This window comes from Chlorocebus sabaeus, chromosome 16 (genome assembly GCF_047675955.1).
Source record: "Chlorocebus sabaeus isolate Y175 chromosome 16, mChlSab1.0.hap1, whole genome shotgun sequence".
Taxonomy (NCBI): domain Eukaryota; kingdom Metazoa; phylum Chordata; class Mammalia; order Primates; family Cercopithecidae; genus Chlorocebus; species Chlorocebus sabaeus.
This window is the reverse complement of record NC_132919.1, coordinates 42,683,735-42,702,791: the sequence shown is the minus strand read 5'-3', so window position 1 is coordinate 42,702,791 and position 19,057 is coordinate 42,683,735. Positions and strand designations below refer to the sequence as shown.

The following is a 19,057-nucleotide window of genomic DNA, read 5'->3' as shown; positions in this document are numbered from 1 at the left end:
TCCTCAATTGTAAAGTGCAGTGGACACGTACGCTCCTAGCCTCAGAGTGTGGTGAAGAGTATCAGGTACAGTTGAGTCCTGTTACACTATCAAGCACTTTAATATCAAGATCTTCCAAGTTCAAAGCCATAATACTTCCCTGGAGACCAGGATATCTATCGTCTATTTAACATCTCTCTCTGTCTCTCTCCTGTATTCCTCTCTTTCTCTTTAGGGATGGTGAGGGTGGAAAGTAGGTTTGAGGGTTTGTGATCTGTCTCTTTGGGGTTCATCCTCTGGCCTCAAACTTCTTTGCTATCACATGATCTCTTTGTGCAGTTTCTCTAGGCGAGATTTCCTAGATTAACCAAGGTAGAAAGGTGGGGAGAGCAGAGCCACCACGCAGCTGTAGTTCTCACCTGGGCCAGAGACCAGCTGCACAGAAAAAGGCTAAAAGTTGTTTCTGTGCACTCTGGGATCTGTGGGTTTAGGGGGAATTCCACTAGGTGATACAGCTGGTTTCTGATATTCTAGGTAGGAGTCAGAATATCTTTTTAATACATTTATGCATGCATTTTATGTGCATTTATTTAACATCTGCATAAATTTGTATATAATACAACCATTTGTAAAGATAGACCTTACCCAATAAAGACATGTTATGATATAATTGTGATAATTTGTAATCCCAATTTGGGTTTATTCACCTCATGGGAGTTGGGATTCACAGCGTGTAGAACTATCTCTGTGTCTTACACTGTAATAGTATATACCTTTTAATGTGACTAGAAGCTCCCTAAACGGGGCAAGTCTTTCCTGTACTAACAGAACCCCAAGATAGCCACTGTGAAGTGACTTAGGGAAGTGTGTAAGAGTGGGATAAATGGGGAATCTCCACCAACTCCTCACATCTAGGAGAGATCTGATCCCATTTTGGTCATTACAATTTAGGTCTTTCCATAGAACTGTTTCTTTTGGGACTCAAATAGCAGCATGGGGCCCCCTGGTGGCCGGAAATCATGAGTTTACTTTTCAAGCATTTTGAAGGCCAGGTCAGGCTAGAGAAGTATAGAGAATAAATATTCACCTCCAACTGCTGCTTATGGTGGAGGCATAAGAGAGGGTGAGATGGCCTCTATGGGGGAAAAATGAGAACTAAACCTCTTTAACGAGTTTAGGATGGACTATAATTCTGGATAAACCATTCACTTTGTGATATTTTATTCTTTGGCTCATTTAGCACTTTAATTAGGTACTTACTGAATACTTAATCTGCTTAAACCATTATGTTAGGTATTACACTAGGGTTAAAAAGAGGATCTATCACACACTTCTAAGGAGCTTTGGAATAAGGATAACACTTATGCCACGAACACGACAGAAAATAAAAGGTGCCATCAGAGAATAAAAGATGAACTCACAGAAGAGCATTTACATTCAGATAAAAGGGAAGGCTTCCGGGAAGAGGTAGCATTTGAGCTGAGTGCTGATGAGAAGCAGGATTTGGGGAGATTAAAATCAAGGAAACAATGCATTATAAGCGAGGAAAAACACAAGTTTGGACAGACATAGAGCAGGAAAACCAGAGTCAGGTGCAAGAATGGTGAATAGTCTATTCTGGCTAACTCATAAGGAGGTCTGGGGGTTAGAATGAGCATGAAAACTGGATACATCCTTTTGGATCATACTAGAGAATCTTGAACCTTGTCTGAGTAATTTATTCATACAGCAAGGTGGCGGCGGGTGGGGGGGGAGTGGTGAGGATGAGCTTTGAATATCTTTGCACGGAGAAGAGGTATGTGAAGGCACAGAGTCACTTGCATTGAAATGAGCACAGCCCCCTAAACTTGCATTTGGTTGGGAGGAATGTTGATCTGTATGTGACACCATCTGACCTGCAAAGTCATTATCAGGGTGTTTCCACTTACAAAAACTACCTGTGCAAGAGGGAGTAGTAAGGGCTCAAGGGCTCCTGCCATGTTTAATTAAATTCCTGGATAGAAAGACTTTCAATGACTGTGTTATGCTAGGCTGATTTTGTTTTCCAAGTTTGAAGAAACCTTCATGCCTATCTTTCTATTCTAGTTTAAGATGGTTTGAACTAAATGAATGAGCTGTATTTCTGGCTGGAGTTATAGGGTAGAGTCCTAGCTGTGGACTAGCTGAATGTCCACTGAAGAATTCAAGCAGTTACTTCATTTGCATTGTATTAGATCTAACTGAGTAAGAAACCTGAGAATCTACATTATGCCTGGCATATAGTTGGTGCTTGTGTATGTGTTAAGCAAATAATTAACAACTGATTCCACAAAAATGTAATATACATTTAATAGCACATTATAAAGTTCCTGACCAAAGACATTGATTTCCTAATTATAATAGCACAGAACTCCTTTAGAATTTAGTAAACGTAATTAAGACTATTCAGAAGTAATGAAAAACCAATATGATAAAAACAAAAATCCTCCAGTAAAGAAGAAGGAACCTGTCCATTTGAGAGAAATATAATTGAGAACTTGCAAATGAGACAAGGGAATATAGCAATTTGGAACTGCAATAGAAATAACTACAACAGAAACAACCATTTAAGAAGTTTTAGCAGCAATAAGTATTTATTATTCTGAATGAAATGTACACTTGATTTTTATATAAAAATCATCAAAAGTGCTATATTGGATTATTTTACTATTAATTTAACCCCCAACAGCATCTATTAGCTATACCTTTAATGGGTTTTTCTTTACTTCTGACACATCATTACAACTGGCTAAAACTGTCCAATGTTAAAATATAAAAAATATTAGTTTACTCTTCAAGATAAAGTACCACCAGTGATGAGTTATTAAAAGTGAAAAATAAAAACAGATGCCAGTGAATCAATGTATTGAAAAAAATTATCACAGAATTTCATAGATATATGCGAAGCGCAAGGTAATTTAGATCCTTGGCAGAACATTTTTATGGTACATCTTAAGACTGTGGGTTATTTCTTTTGGAGGCAAATGTCTAGTGTGCCAGGGCTATCTTGTTATTTTCTCATCTTTTCTTGGCTACTTTACAGGGTGAACCAAACGCTGTCTAATGCCGTGCACTCCCATGACCCCCAAAATGTTTAATGTAAATAGAAAGCTGATTTTGCAGTCTCAGAAATAGCCCTTAGGATTAAGTTTGTCGTTAAAGAAGACATGAGTCATTCCTCACAAAGGAGAAGCCCCTCCACCCTCCCACCCCTATTCTTCCAGTCTGCTCCAATGCCAAATCTGTTCTCTCCCACCATGGTTCTGGGTGAATTGGGTGACAAAGTCAGAGCAGGTTTTCCAGGCCCAATAGCCCATTTGGTCTTTTTCAGTCTCAAGCAAACAAGCTTCTCTGATTTGCCACGAGAGCTGTCTGACTCTCCCGTCTCTTGGCTTTCTTGCTCCTTTGTCTCACTTTCCAGCACAAGGCGCTGGAGGCTAGTAAAAAAAGTCCAGATGACAGAACAACTAGGCCAAAGATGGAGATGACGGAGCCATGGGAATTGAAGCTGTAAGCCACCGCGGTGACCACGATGCCAGCAATGAAGACAACCACAGCGAAGGGGATGATGCAGCGGTAGCAGGAGAGCTCGGTACCCCCTGTAGCAGCCATCAACTGAATCTCACTGACCAGGGGGACTGTGGTGACCACGACTTCACTCTTGGGGCTCTTCTCCATCGTCGCCGCCATGTGAGCCTTTGGGGCTCCCAGGATCTCCTTGATGGGCTCTTCAGTCATTTTTACAACAGTGCTTCTAAGCTGGGTTTGCAGACTAGATCTGGACAGTCTCACCAGGGTGAAAGCTGTGAAGATAACAGGAGATGTCAGCTACATGTATCAGAATGAACCCTGCAAGCAGAAATAAAAAGCTGGGGAGGCACCTCTTTTCCAGGAGGCATAGATCCATGTGAAAAGCAACTTTACTCTTTTTTTGAATTGGTTGCATTTTCTTTGCATTTAGGCAAAAAATAAGATGAAGCAGATGCACGTGAAGGGAAGACAGAAAAAGCAGGAAGCACTTACAGTGTTTAATATACCCTGGCGGTCTACAAATGTTTTACAAGCTTTTCTCCTTTGTCTATTGCTGCTTCTTCCTCTAAACACACAGAAATGCCTGAATCCTAATCCAAAAATGGTTTCATTCAAGAGCAGAATACATTACAAACAATATTTCACACCGTTAATCCCAGAACTTACAGCAACTCAGACTCCACCAATCTTGCTGGATATAACATGCATTCTTTCCAAACTGTCACCTATTCGCTGCCCACAAAATCAACGTCAAGGCAAGTGGCCAGCAATAAATGATGTTCTTCTCCATTGAACGACAGTCAAAAAATCTTTATTGTGTTACTATTAAACACAGTGCAACCTGCGCCCTGGGATCTTTTTATTAACCATTTTAGGTGCACAGTTCAGCAAAAAATTCATTGACAATGAGGTGGGGATTTGTGATCTGAAATGTAACACTATCTTCCAATCTGCTATGAAAGAGAAAAAATAAGAAAAAAAATTCAACCCCTTCATAGGATATAATTTTGTGCTTTCTCCTGGCAAAAATAAAATCAATTATTAGAGTAATTAGTTATCAATACACAAATTTTCTATTAAGCTCAACACAAAATTTTGATATTATGTATACTACAACATGCAGAAACAAATAAGCATGCTAGGTTTTCAGGCAATCTCATTTTCCTCCATGCCCTTGTGTATAAAACTTGCTGCAATGACGCTTTCTAAGTATTTTGAACCTGAACATTTCAGGACAAAGCTTGAGACTTGATCAAAAGCATCTGGTTGAAATGCTGTCGATGAGAAATCAGTGAAAACGTGTCTGCTGCCCAGACATGGTTGAGTCACTGTCTTCCATTCTCAAAAAGCCGTCTAGCTGCTACACAGTTGAGCAGTTGTAGTTACTGAACAAGTTTAAAGAAAGATACTTGAGACTGTTTCTATGAGATTAATATTTTGAATATATTAAGCATCCACTGAAAATAAATTCAACTCCAGATCAAACCTCACTGGTTCTTCCCTGCTCTGGAAAGTCAAAATATCACTCCCTGAGCAAGGAACTCAATCTTAGAGCTGCCTACTCACATGTCATTTTTAATCACCAAACTAATTAATCACTGTTGTCCAACGACACCCTGACTTCTGGTGAGGCCAGTTAAAAGATATTTGAGATTATGTCCAAAAAAGATATCTTCACCCCAAAGCTGAGATTGAGCTAATCTGAAAATCAAGATCTGTCCCCAAATTACTTACACTCACCTCCGAGAGAGGCAATCCATTACCAGAGTAACCACTTGACTTGGAAGGGAAGAAACAGCAACGCTTGAGTCTCTTCGTCCAACTTCTGGGAAAGAGCCTCTAACAGCACGGCTGTCAATAAAATAATAGGTTAGGGATCTCTTCTGGGGAAAAGAAAAGATGTAAAAATACTTTACTATAAGGTCTGGTCTGGTTTGGGATCCTGGAGTTCCTGCTTCTTTCAGGCTACCTCTGTTCCTAAATGACGCTTGTCTTTCCCTCCCTCTCTCTTTTTATTCCCTCCCCCTCCAGTTTGCCCCTCCCTAACATTTTTTTTTTTTTTTCCTTCGTTCTTTTCCTTGCCAGCAGATTCTGAGTTTTGGCTTCCCCCAACTTTGCTCAGTGACATGATAAGTCCGAATCATTTCTACAGACACCCCAGAGACAGGAGCCAGCTTTTACTTTTCTTTCTCTTGCAGCATTTACTAAGCGGACTGCTTTGTGAATTTGAATGACTCACTTTTTCCCCTGCCGACCTCCAGATCTTCCTCCCGTCCATCAGGCATTTTTATAAGAAAATCCCAGAGTCAGCGTTGCAGACCCGGCTGAGGGGACAGAGCTGAGGGGACAGACACTCTAGGGCGGCAGAAACAGCTGTGAAGTCATGGGGCAGCTGAATTCAGTCTCTAAGCCAGCAAAAATCCACGTTCCTAGGTTTTCCCATTATTCTTTATTTATATGTGCGTGATAGTCATCTGAAGCTTAAAATCCCACTTGTTCAGTGTTAATTCATTTAGGAATGAGGGTGGGAGGCACAAATGTTTGCGGTTAAGGGGGGAAGCCAGTCACATTGATTTAAATATGATTGTTTACTGCTCTTGCAAGGAGGTAACTTTAGCAGCGCCAAGATTATCATCATCATGATAATTGCTACCATTTATAGAGCACCTACTCTGGACATGGCACAATATTAAGAAATGTCACACATTAACATTAATTCTCACTAGTTCATAAATGAGGAAACAGGCTCAGAGAGGTTAAGGAATTTAACGAAGATCACCCAGTAACAGAGAAACCCTTGGTTTGAACCCTAATCTTTAATAGATACATATATCATCTGGGGAGATTGTTAAACTTAGATTCTGATTCAGTAAGTCTGTAACAGGCTCCTACCTATGTCAAGACCTCTGTTCCTTGGCCCACTTTAAGGAACAAGGTATTTTAAACATTCAAACATATACAGCTTGACACATCATATGCTCAAACAATAAAGTTAAACATCTATTTCCCACCCCCATAAACCTGTAAGTGGCTTTATAGGTTTATCGTTTCTTACAGACAAACTGTGAACATTTTAAAACCTTGAAATACATAAAGCCCAAGATTGTCTTTTTGAGGAGAAAATACTGGGACCTCATCCTACACTTTGTAGTTAAAAGTTTTTCATCCTCCATTTTCTTCATCTGCACATGTGTTAATAACCCCTTCTAATCAATACTGTGAACCATAAATCTAAATTAACTCTTGGAAGAGATTTGTTTTCTGTCTTTCTGTCAAATTGTTATATTTCTCTAATTGCTGGCAAAGGGCTTGGATATTCTCAAACATCTCACCTCTCCTTTACCACAGCACGGTCTCTCCAGCCTTGCGTTGTAGCAATACCCTGACGACTTGTCACAAAAAGAGAGGGACCGGAAGTTATTTATTCTAGAATGAAAGCCAGACAGAGGGTTATGTCATTAGAAAAATAACGTTGAAAAGTCCCTGAGGTTTGGGGGAATCATGGCAAGTACCCGGAGGACCTTGGTCGCCATGATCCTCACACTTCAAAAATGTCGGACCTAAAGAGACAGCCTTCGTCCCTGAGGAGTGCTGTCACTTGGTGTTGAGGGTCAGGAATACTTAGAACCAGGGCATTTCAGAACTTGCCAAAGTTGCCCCTGGAAGATGGTGAGATGGGGGCCGCTGGCTCCGTCCAATGGAGGTTCTTGAGAAGCTCCTTAACAGAGCTGTCTTCTCACCTGGAAACTCTGGCCCTTGAGGGCAATTCCCCTCTATTTTCTAGTACCACTTCACCTGCAAGATAGCCCAATAACCGCACCGAAGCTCTGAATATCACCTTATTCTGTTGAAAACATGCTTTCCTGTTACCAAAGCGAAAGGTGCAAAAACTGAACTTCTAGAGAGAGGACAATGGCACCTTTTTTCATGGTAAGCCCTTGACTGAGTCTACAATGAGGCACAGTGAGTGTGTCTGTGCCCTGGGAGCATGGGCGAAGCTGTCATCACTTCCAATGCCAAAGCTTTCTTCAACCTTGCCAGGCTCAGGTGCCTCATTCACACCAATGCTCCTTCACAGGGTGTGTGCACCTGCCACACAGTTACCCATCTCTAGACTCTGAGTAGACAACTGATGATTTGTATATTAAATTCAAAGAGGTAGAAAGTTTTGGTAGAAAGCAGAAATTGTATCAGAAGAATAGATGCCTGTCATCCTAACCACTGACACACGCTTTAACCGACTTTACCTCTTCAAATTGAAATTCAAAGAGAATTCCTAGTGATCTATGCCTGTTGCCTCTGAATGTTTGTTTCTCCTTGCACTCTGTGTCTATAAGGTATGAAACACCCCTGGGCATCCTTCAGGGACACCTGCCCCCAAATGCAAAATTTCATCCACAATGTGACCAGCCTTATTTCTGCAAGCTCTCTATTTTCACAAGGAAGAGGAAATCTCTCTAGCTCTTTCTAAAGCACATGGCTTTAGGAGACTCCTTTAAGTTTGGAGAACTTTTCTCAAAGCCTCCAATGCATGAATTGTATCTATGCCCCTAACCCCCACAGGCATTCAACATTTCCTTCCCAGATCTTTCAAAGAGCAAAGCAAAGATCCTTACCTTTCCCAGCCAGAGTTAGACTGAGACAGCTGCCTGCCCCGCCAAGAGCAACCCAGAGAAGGGGATGCAAATCACCACACTAGGGACCGTTAACAAAGTACTCAGCAAGGCTTAAACACAATTAAGGGATCGGAGACAATTTGGTGAGAGGAAATCCCTTAAATGCTGCTGGATTTTACTCTGTTTTCCTCCATGAAAATGTAATCCATATGTGTGTGTGTGTGTGTGTGTGTGTGTGTGTGTATTATATGTATGCACATAGAGAGAGAGAGGGAAAGGGCATCAAGTTTGAAAAGAATATCTTCCTTCACTTCTCTCTTTTTATATCTTTATTCAGGCACCAATTTGCAAGATTTTTTCTATCCAAAGCCCTCATTCTGATGCTCTCCCTCTGTGAATCAGAACCTGCAGAAAAGAATTTGTAATCTTTGCTCTATATTTCTAAGGGAGTATGGGGTTGGAAAGTGTGTATGTAGGGGAATAGGACCATAAACTATCCTCTTTCACCATAACATGCAGGTAATGAAAGGAGTACAAGGAAGATAAAGATCAGTGGTGAAAATTGCATTTGGTGCCTGAGCGGACCCTCTCCATAACGTCAGAGGGGTGGTCCTATTGGTGCCCTTCATCAGAGGATGTCAAGGCACCATAGAAATTATGTGATACTGAAAAATCACACCTCTGAGGTGACCTTCCACCAAAGGCATTGTAAATGGCAGAGCTGGGAACATTTGCTGTTCCAGACAAAATGCCCCCAAATTGGGAAAAATCTCATTTTTTTTTTTTTTTAAGAAACAAAATGAGAGACAAAGTTTCTTAAAGGAGAGGGGCCTGGAAGTGGAGGAGGGCGGGGAGCATGGTGGCTACTATGACAAATAGGTCATTTTGCCCATTTCCCTAAAGTGGAAGCCAAAGATTCAGGCTCTAAGGTTGCAAAAGGGGATGTTTTGATTTTCCCGTTGAGTTTATGCTGTTGAAGGTCTGGAAATTTCTCCTTTGGGAACACATAAAGTTTGCATTTTGTGAAGCATGCCCCCATGTGCATTTGATTACTCGCCTGTCTTTATTTCCAATTTGCTTTTGCTTGGTGTGTTTGAGCTGGCTAATTTCCAGCAGCCTTGAGGATGCCAGTTCCTCTTGGCCCTCTGTCCAATCACCACATGCCTTTGATCTCAGTCATCACCCAGTCCAATTGGATGCAGGGAGATTTGGGAAGCTGGCCAGGTTTTCTCCTCTCTAATGCTTCTTTTAAGGGTGTGCCTGCGTTTATGTTCTGAAATCATGGACATTTTGGAAAGTGATCTGTGCTTCTGTGTTCATTTTGGATAGCAGATATCATGTTATTATTCCCCTTTTCCTTTTTTTCTCCTGCAAAGCACTTTTCTTTGAGGTCTAGGACATTAAATAGAGAGATCTGATAGTACCAAAAAGAACAATGAATGTGCCTTAGATAGAAATATATATTTCACTAATTGGTGGTCAATTTCTAGGTATGGGAATCTCGTAAGATCCATGTGAATATAGAAAGGGAAACATCCATCTTGTAGATGCACATTGTAATCTCCATTCTCTTACCCCATTTTGTTCTGAGTAACTATGAAAGATCACATAAGCATAAAAAATAGAGCTGAGTAAGTAATCTCTCACTTCACTAAGAACTAATTGCCATTCTGGCCTCAGATGAGAAGAATTAATTTTCTTGTCTCAAAATCAGAATGTACATTGAAACTCCTGTCATCCTGATACAACCCCGTACATTTTGCATAGCATTTTATATTTATGTACGTTATTCATTGGAGGCCAAAGATGAGGAAACCCAAAGTTCGAGAGTTACCTCAAATTGGGCTGACACTTTCTTTCCTAAGACAAATGCACACTCCTAGGATCAGCCTCCCTTAGTGAGTGAGCTCTGGGTCACCTATGCTGGGGCTTGCAGGAAACAGACCATACTTGGTTTTTGTTTGTTTGTTTGTTTGTTTGTTTTTCAGGGAGGAGAAGGGAAGGGATCACAATGACCTCACCCCTTTGCCACTCCTTCCTATACCTGATAGCATGGAGCCCTTTGATGCCTGTTTACAGGAGAAATCTCCTCCTAGGCTCTGGTGACCAATATCACTTGTCCTGGTCATAAAATGATGTGCATAAGCATTGTGTGACACCCAATCGACTCCTAATCAGTGTACAATTTCTAGGCTTCAACACCAATCCGGTACTGGAAATTGGAAATCACCCTGTAACATGTACAGTGTCCTAAAAACTGATAATCCATGGTGTCTCTGTAAGGATCAGGTAGCTTTTCTCCATTCCATAGTCACAGAGGAGAATATGCCTTCCGACTGGATTAGCCACCTCCAAGTTAGGTAGCACTGGCCTTAAAATGACTGGCTCAGGATGGGCCCATCAGTGCTGGCCTCCTCCAAATAATTGAAAGTACAGTTTAAACCATAGGTTTTAAGTTGTAGGCTTGGTAACAGGAGCATGGAGGATATTTTTCACAAATAACTTTCTAATTCTCTATTTTGCCGAGAAAGAAATGGAGAGAAAAAAAAAAAATGGAGGTTCAGAGACTGGCACTGTTTCTGGGTTTAACTCCAGAAGCTGGCCTCCTGCCTTCTGAACTGACCCACACAATACGCTCAGTTTGAAGAGGAAAGGGACACATTAACACAAGCATCTAACATGCACTACCCATAACACAGTCATCTCTCAGCTATTTGTATTTTATTTAGAGAGAAAGTGGCAGAGCCAGGTTTCAAATCTAGGTACCTCTTTCTTCTTCTATGTTGTATTGTGAGGAATTCATTTTTAAAATTAGATTATGTACATTTTCCTAAGTTTAGCTTAAGTCTCATTTTCTTGGGTTCAGGGTGATATACTGTGGCTAGATTTAGTTTGGGAAAAGTGCTCTGAAAAGGGTTACCTATTGCTTCTAGAATGATTCAGCCATGTATTTTGCCTTGTACACATGTGGTTATTAAAATAGAGCTGCATTAAGCAGATGTGGGTAGGTTTGAGGCCGGGACAGACATAGGCCTGGTACCTGCAGAATCTGTGGACGATGTCATAACAGTCGGGCCACTTCAAAAGTCACCTAGGCCATTCCTCTGCCTTCAGGAACATTTTTTTTTCCTGTGCTCTTTGGGTGCCAGGAACTTGCTAACTGCTCTAGCTGAGCAGATGCAAAACAGTGGGCAAAGCATGGTCTCTGTTTTCATGGAGTTTACCATTCAGAACAGGAAAGTTGTAGGGACACCAATGTGGGTACTCCTTTTCTAGAAGGAATAACAAACGGCTGTGGGAGGCCCAGGGAAGATGAAATCAATTCAGGCCTAGGGGTGTGTGTGTAGTGGGTGGGGTGTGGTGGTGGTTGTAATCTTCATGACACACAGGCATTTGACGTTATAAATAGAAAAGGAAAGAACATGGTTCTAGGTGGAAGAAACAGCCTGTATTCAAGCATAGCTTTGAAACGTACAAGTCTTCTACAAAGAGCACTGAGTAGTTTGTTTGGCAGAATTTTGAAGAGCACAGGGCAGGCAGAGAGCCGTCAAAATAAGACCGGAAATAGTTTATGGTCAGATTATCGCCTCAGTGGCGAGTTTGGACTTTATTTTGAGAGCAATGTGGTTTTGAACAGGATTGCACAGTCAGCTCTGCACATTATAAACAGTAGACTGACTTTAGAGTGTTGGGATGTCCTAGGAAAAGTCAATGTGGGGAAGAGGGGAAGCATGTTGAGACACCAGTTGGGATGCCTCTGTGATTGTCCAGGTTAAGAGGCAATGGGCACCTGATATTGGAAAATGTGGACAGGTAGGAAATCACTGCAGTGGTAGAATCAGCAAAACTCAGCAATGAATTTCAAATGGGGAAAGTTATCAAGAGAGAGGAGTTTTTAAGGTTTTAAAGCCTAAGTAATTAATAGGTTGAGGTTGCTGCGAGCAGAAATAGGTCAGGACAAGGGGTAGATGTGGGGTGAGGAATACGTGATAATTTTGTTAGTATAGCTATTCACTTCTCCGGTGGAGAGGCAAATGCTGGAGAAGGTTGGCATTACTGCCTAACTGGTAAGTTATGATGCATTGTCTGAATTGTCAAAAAATTCTGTCATAGGCTCACAAATAAAATTTCCAGTAAAATTATGAATAATTTTATAATTCACTTCATTCTACATGCATATGCATGCACACAATTGCTGACACACATACAATATATATGCACAGGATGTGAGATTGCTAATGTTTTGCATAGAATCCAAAAAATTTAAGAATTCCAATTTGAGACTTTATTATTACTGACCATATGCAAAGAATGTATTGATTATATGTTCAATTTCAAACTCCTTGAAAATAAGAACATAATTATACAATTCTCTTTTACAGTGTTAGACATTATTTTAAAATAAGCACTACATAGATATTTTCTGGTAATGAAAATATTTTCTCCAGTGGCCACCACTCTAAGGTACTACTCATGAAGAACGAATATATAGAAGGTTCTCGTCTTGCCACTTCACATATGGAGAAACGCTTTTGCCTTACTAAGAACTAATTTTATGTTGCCCCCGTGAGTGAATGCTTTAAAAAAATAGCAATCCAAATCCACTACAGATTTATTTTGAAATGTCCTGTTTTGGGCCTCATGCAATGGAAGCAAGCCTTTATGTTGAGGGGCTTACCATGATCATGTTGGTTGGGAAATCATCTGTCAGTTCCTCAAGGATATTATCATCAATTTTGCATGCTTAGAAAGTCATTGCCAAATAAGTCAATGAATAAATAAAAGAATGACTCTACATTGAAATCGGATGTAAATTTAAAACTTAGATAATTATTTAAATGGGTTATTTTAAGGTACCCAGATATTTAGTGCTAAGTGCATTAATTATTCCTTATCATTATAGTGATATTCATTTATAAATGAATAGTAATTATAATAATTGTTCAATTACATTTGGAAAATGGTGCCTAGGGCTAGAACCAAAGTCTGATTGACGCCAAAGCATGTCTTCCTAATCCCTGTGGAATACTGTTTCTGTGTTCAAATGATGGCATGCTTTCTGTAGCTCATAAGGAGTAAACTTGCCTTCAAATAATCTCTTGGGTTTTAAAATGATTGCTTCACCAGAGAAAAAACATGCCATCCTCTTCCCACAGAACCTCTGTAGTGGTATATTAATTGAGGATAGAACTAGTTCAACAAACCTTTTGGGAGCATTTTTATCCTCTTAAAAAGTCTTTGATATTCATGATGTGTGTGGGTAGTAGGAAACAGAACAATTTGCCCAGCTGAACTGAGTTCAAAATAGAACTGTTTATCTTATGAACTTATCTTATGGAACAATGCAGAGAACAGATCTCTTGCTCTCTTTCTTTAGATAAAATTTTTAAAGTCTCGTTTTGTAAAGGAGACAGAACTTTGCTGTCTCCTTCTTGTTTACTTAAATAAACTATACAGGAAACAGGCATTATTGTCTTTGAAAAAGCAATGTAAAAACTTGGTAAAACCAATGATCCCCAGAGAGTACACAGCCACAGAATGAGAACACGATGTTTCTTCCATCAAGGCACACAGAGGGGCACCGAGTCTACTTTGAATTCCAACTGTACATTTGTACCCAGTTAATGAATCTGCCGTTGATAACTTTGGATGACTTCCAGTATGATGGACTCAGTCATCTCAGGGAAACCTTGCTTCACTGATGTATTTTTTGCTGTTTATTTTCTAAGTTAAACTTAGTTTGCAAAATTTTCTTTACAGCACTGATAGGGTTGGATTACCTTTTTTTTTTTTTTTTTTTTTTTACAGCGCTGATAAGGCTTGATCATTTTTCTAGAATCAGGTTATAGCATAAGGTTTTGGATCGCTTCCACAATAAAATGAACATTTCTGACTCTCCAATATTGTTGTGCAATTAAAATAGCCATTAGCTGAAAGTCAGGAAACTTGAGTTTGATTCTTCTTTCCTCTTTGTGGCTTGGGCAAGTCACCCAACTTCTGAGTGCCCTATTGTTAGATCTCAGGATTCCATCTGTAGATACTTTATTAGTCTTTTCTTAAAAAAAAAATCCTATCTGGGCTCAGAATATCAGAGAACTGAGACAAGACAACTTGGGGAAATAGCTAACACTACTACCCAAGCTACCAGAACAGCTGTAGGAAGCCTCTTTTAAAAAAAAAAATTCCCTGATGCAACATCTGTCAGCAAAGCCACTGACCTTTTACTGTGGATATTCATCTATTTCCATGTGAAGAGAGTCACAGGCTTCTGGCTCAGAGACTGACTGCAGCACGAAGGTTTTCTTCAGCCCTGATCAGAAATTTTGGTTTTCAGGGTTTGCACACTAATTTTGACTCTTTCTTACCCAAAGCCAATGCAGTAAGGAGCATGGGGTGTCCAATACCATAATAAACCATAAACTGCATTTGAAAGGAAAGCAGCAGGGGCCAGAACTCACACTTGTGGAGCCTCACCCTGCTGTGACTGACATGACGTAAGTCGGAGACCTCGGTTCACAGTTTTATGTGACAGGACACAGGAGCAGCCAACTTTAGGGAAGACTGATAGGAAAGCCCAAGGGTGAATCTCTCTGGGAACAGGAAGCAGGTACCGCTGGACCAACAAGGCTTTTGGACACAGGTCTTTGACTGGTTTTGTAGAAGCAACTGGGCTGCCCTGAGGCTGCCAAAAGGGTGTGCTCTGATCACATGGAGTGTGCATTTCCTTAGAGCTCCTCCCTTCCCAGCCCACGGAATCCAGAAAGAAGCTGCTGGGCTGCTGTGTGACTTCATCAATGCAGTGGATTCCTTTATAAGCACACAATTCTCATAAGCAGAGAAAGAGAGAACGCCATATATTCCTCTCTTCTTCAAATTTTCTTGTTTTCTTTTCGGTAGGATTACAATCTTACCACTGTCAAATATGTCCTGTACACCAAGGAGGATTTGTGCTACCTGCCTCAGAATCACACAGGGTGCTTGCAAAAAAATACAGGTTTCTGGGCTCCACCCCAGACCTATTACATTATTGCATCAGGATGGTGAGTGTGTGTGTGTGTGTGTGTTGAAAGGTCAGGAACTTGCGTTTTCTTGTCTGCATCCACATGAAGTTTGAGATCCTCTGCTTAATGCTAGTACAGCAAGCTATCAAGTTTGCAAATCTGGCCTCACCCCTCTTTAAAACCCATCCATGATTCCCCCTCATCTGAGGTCCAGAATCTCTGCATGACACACAAGTCTTCCCATGAGCTGGCCTCTCCCTTCCTTTCCAGCCTCAGCTCCAGCTTGGATCAAATTACAAATCACAAACAACACATTATTTTATGTTTGTCATCCTTTGTTGGTTCCTACTCTTGAAGACTCAAGATGCTGTCTACTCATCTTTTCATGACTACCTTAAGCGTCACCTGCTTCTAGAAACCTTCCCTGAGAAGTCCTCCTCTATTTTCAGACTGGGCAGCTTGAGTTCCCTTCCCCCATGTTCCCGTAATGTTTATGCCAGTGTTTCTCAATCTGGGTACTTTTGACATTTGAGGCTGGATAATTATTTATGGCGAGGAGCGGTCCTGTTCATTGCAGAATGGTTAGCAGCATCTCTGGCCTATACCCGCTCCATGCCGGTAGCAACTTCTTCTCTCCTGCGCAGTTGTGACAACGAAGAATGTCTTCAGACATTGCCAAATCACCCTGGCGGGAAAATGTTCCTGGCTGAAAATACTGCTCTGTGCTTACATGTGTCATAGCCCTCAACAAATAGCGTGGAAAGAAGTTGTTTGCTTGTTTATCTTCTCTAATCTAAAAGACTGAGAGTTTCTCAAGAGTAATGAGTGTACAAAATTAATCTTTGTGTCCCCTGCACTAAAGCACATTTAATGCATAGTTAGACATGTAATACACATTTCTCGAGCAAAACTTTATTGATGGACTAGATGTCAGAAGCCCTCGCTAATCTTGATTGGCTCTACTGCTTGCAATGTTGTGACTGTGCACAAATAAGTTAACAGCTCTGTGCCTCAGTTTCCCTTATTTGGAAAAGAAGGGTAATAGTGTCCACCTTGCTTATTTGGGTCATTATGCAGGTATGGGAAAGCATAAAGTGTAGGAAGAAGCCTGGTTACAGTAACGTGACCTAAAGGTTGCTGCTGTCATGTTTGCCTTCTCTGGATAACATTGAAAGTTCAGGGCCACCCACACAATATCATCCACTTTAACAACAGCTGGAAGATTTCATTCATGCAGAACATTATAAATGTAAGAAATCTTATTGAATATGGTTGAACCTCCAATACGGAATGAGACCAACACAATTGTTAAAAGAATTCTTTTAACATAATGCTGTACAACACACTATGAATATCCTAAAGATCAAACACTCTCATCCCTATCCGTTATGCCTCCTGCTAAAGATTCAACCAGGCTCAAATAAGCGAGCCTTCTCTGCTACAGACCTGTATGATTTTCTGTCCTTGAGGAACTGCCAATCCCATTCTTTGCACCCTCTTCTGTCCTCGTTTCTTTCTGCTCTGTGCTGGGACAGCCAGCTGCTTCCTTGCTTCCTGACTCTTAATATCAGTTATAGGAAATTAGCAGGTTTTGCATCTATGGGATGCCTCTCCTATTATTTATTGCCTTCAAGAAGAGCTTTGTCTCTCTCTCATTGTTTCTTTCTCTGTCTCTATCAGTCTCTCTGTATCTCTGTTTCTCTCTCTCTTCTCTCTCTCTCTCTCTCTCTCATTCTCTCACTCTCTCTCGCTCTCTCTCTGACTCTTTGTCTCTCTCTTTCTGATTATTTTATGGCTTCCTTTTATACTTGGGCCATTCCATCACTGTTGCCTCCGTGCTATCCCAGCACTGTGGTAAGCTGATTTATGTACAGTATCTCTCTCCCTGCTTTTACAGAAATAATTAGCTTCCAGATTGTGTTCAGCTAAGAAGGACCCCTGTTGCATGGAAATGTGGACTGTGCTTCTCCCTGCACCAGCATCAACCCCCACCCCCGACCAGCTGCAGCTGGCCAGGCTTTCTTGTTAACCATTTCATGCCTCAAACACTTAGAATACAAAAGCACTTAAAAACTGTAACATTCTATACAAACGCGTCAAAAAGTCCTGAACACATATACTGATAGTGCAGCAAGAAGACTTGGAAATTATCTAATCTAGTTCTTTCACTTTAGACTTGGGAATATTGAAACCTAAAGAGGTTAAGCGACTTACTCATTACCATTTTCTTTGCATTTCTAATCATCTCAAAAAGGCAACCTGAATCATTCTGTTATCTTTTTAGTGTATCACAACTAATCTATTATTTTCCAATCTTTCCTATATCATGGCCCCCTCTTTTAAGCTTAAAATAATAAGTTCCTTTTAGTATAGGCTTTGGAGATGTTTCATCTGAAAGACGTGATAGATGTTTTTAAAACACTGAGTTCTATTTGTTTTTACAGTAGCATGAGGTTTAGAGTAATTAACAAGTTTTTATTTTTTGCGTATATTTAGCTATGGGAGAGTATATACCCATTTACTATGGTACATCTATTTATTTATTTAAAATTGTATTGTGCTAAGAACACTTAATATGAGATCTACTTAATTGTTGTTGACTATATCAGAATCGAGTCAGTTTTCTATATTATCCAGTAAAGTATGTTCACTTTGAAAAAATTTTTCAATGTGCATTTTGCTATATTTTTCCTAGAGGCATGGAAATTCTTATTTGAATATTTCCTTTTTAGCCATTATATTAGTCTGTTCTCACACTGCTAATAAAGACATGCCTGAGACTGGGTAATTTATAAAGGAAAGAGGTTTTATTGACTCACAGTTCAGCATGACTGGGGAGGCCTCAGGAAACTTACAATCATGGCAGAAGGGGAAGCAAACATGTCTTTTTTCACACGCAGCATCAAGGAGAAGAATGAATGCCCACCGGAGGGGGAAGCTCCCTATAAAACCATCAGATCTTATGAGAACTAACTCACTATTACGAGAACAGGATGGGGAAAACTGCCCCCTTTGATTCAGTTATCACCACCTGGTTCCTCCCATGACATGGGGGGATTATGGGAACCACAATTCAAGATGAACTTTGGGTGGAGACATAGCCAACTCATAGTACTCATTAACCTTAATATATCATTTGCTATCCTTTGAAAAAAAAAATCCTTCTCAAGGCTGTGTTAATCTGTTTATAACCTATGATTAAACTTTTCAAAATAAATTTTAAATAGGAGACTGCAGTGTATAAAGTATATGTCAGTGCCTGGCATAAACTAGACACTCAATTATTTTTAGTTCCCTATACCCACTAAAAGAATTATGTTTTGACTTTCCCTATAAAATAATGCCAAACATTTCGCAATGTGATAGCCAAACTGAAATTAGGCTTCTATGAGCTTTCAGAAATGTTCTTGGATAAATGAGTGAAAAGGAAATAAAAATAACCTTTAAGTGTTAGGAAACCTTTCAATCCAGCTACACACCAGCTTTACCCACTCACTTCCTTCTCTCTTCTGCGCCCTCTACCGACTACCAACTGCAAGTCTGTATTGAATTAGCAAATTTAACTGTTTTGAACAACAACAAAAGCAATTTTCCCCAGCCTGTACCTGAAAGTCATTAAAACACAAATTACTGCTTTAAAGAGTCATGATGTCTTTTTTTCTATTTTTAGTGGCACCAGGAAAACCTAGCTATAATGTAAAAAATGAGATAATTTAGATAAACCAAGTAGAAAATAAAAATCACGTCAACTCCACCTTCAATAGAGCTACCAATATTTTTTATATCTTCACTCTATCTTCTCTACATAATATGTACGTTATTTTTCTTACAAAAATAGGATTATGTTGTATATAATTTGTATAAATTTTCTCTTTTTGTATTAACTATCCATGGCAAACTCTTTCCATGTCA

General features: G+C 40.1%; 1 protein-coding gene across 2 annotated transcripts; it reads right to left on the bottom strand.

Moving 5' to 3' along the window:
- Positions 1 to 2,563: 2,563 nt before the first annotated feature.
- On the bottom strand, positions 2,564 to 8,202 carry TMEM100 (transmembrane protein 100). Of its 2 annotated transcripts, XM_008011406.3 has the most exons (4): positions 8,145 to 8,202; positions 6,861 to 6,954; positions 5,269 to 5,379; positions 2,564 to 3,800 (listed from the first exon to the last, which is right to left on the bottom strand). In XM_008011406.3, exon 4 carries the CDS (start codon positions 3,733 to 3,735, stop codon positions 3,331 to 3,333), a length of 405 nt encoding a protein of 134 aa, XP_008009597.1. In that variant the 5' UTR covers positions 3,736 to 3,800; positions 5,269 to 5,379; positions 6,861 to 6,954; positions 8,145 to 8,202; the 3' UTR covers positions 2,564 to 3,330. The 2 variants fall into 2 exon arrangements, with proteins under 2 accessions (XP_008009597.1, XP_008009598.1); XM_008011407.3 differs by lacking the exons at positions 6,861 to 6,954; positions 8,145 to 8,202 and adding an exon at positions 5,768 to 6,843.
- Between the last annotated feature and the right edge of the window lie 10,855 nt (positions 8,203 to 19,057).

Coding starts and splice junctions, on each gene's coding strand:
- TMEM100 (XM_008011406.3), bottom strand. CDS start 3,735: ATGACTGAAGAGCCCATCAAGGAGATCCTGGGAGCCCCAAAGGCTCAC.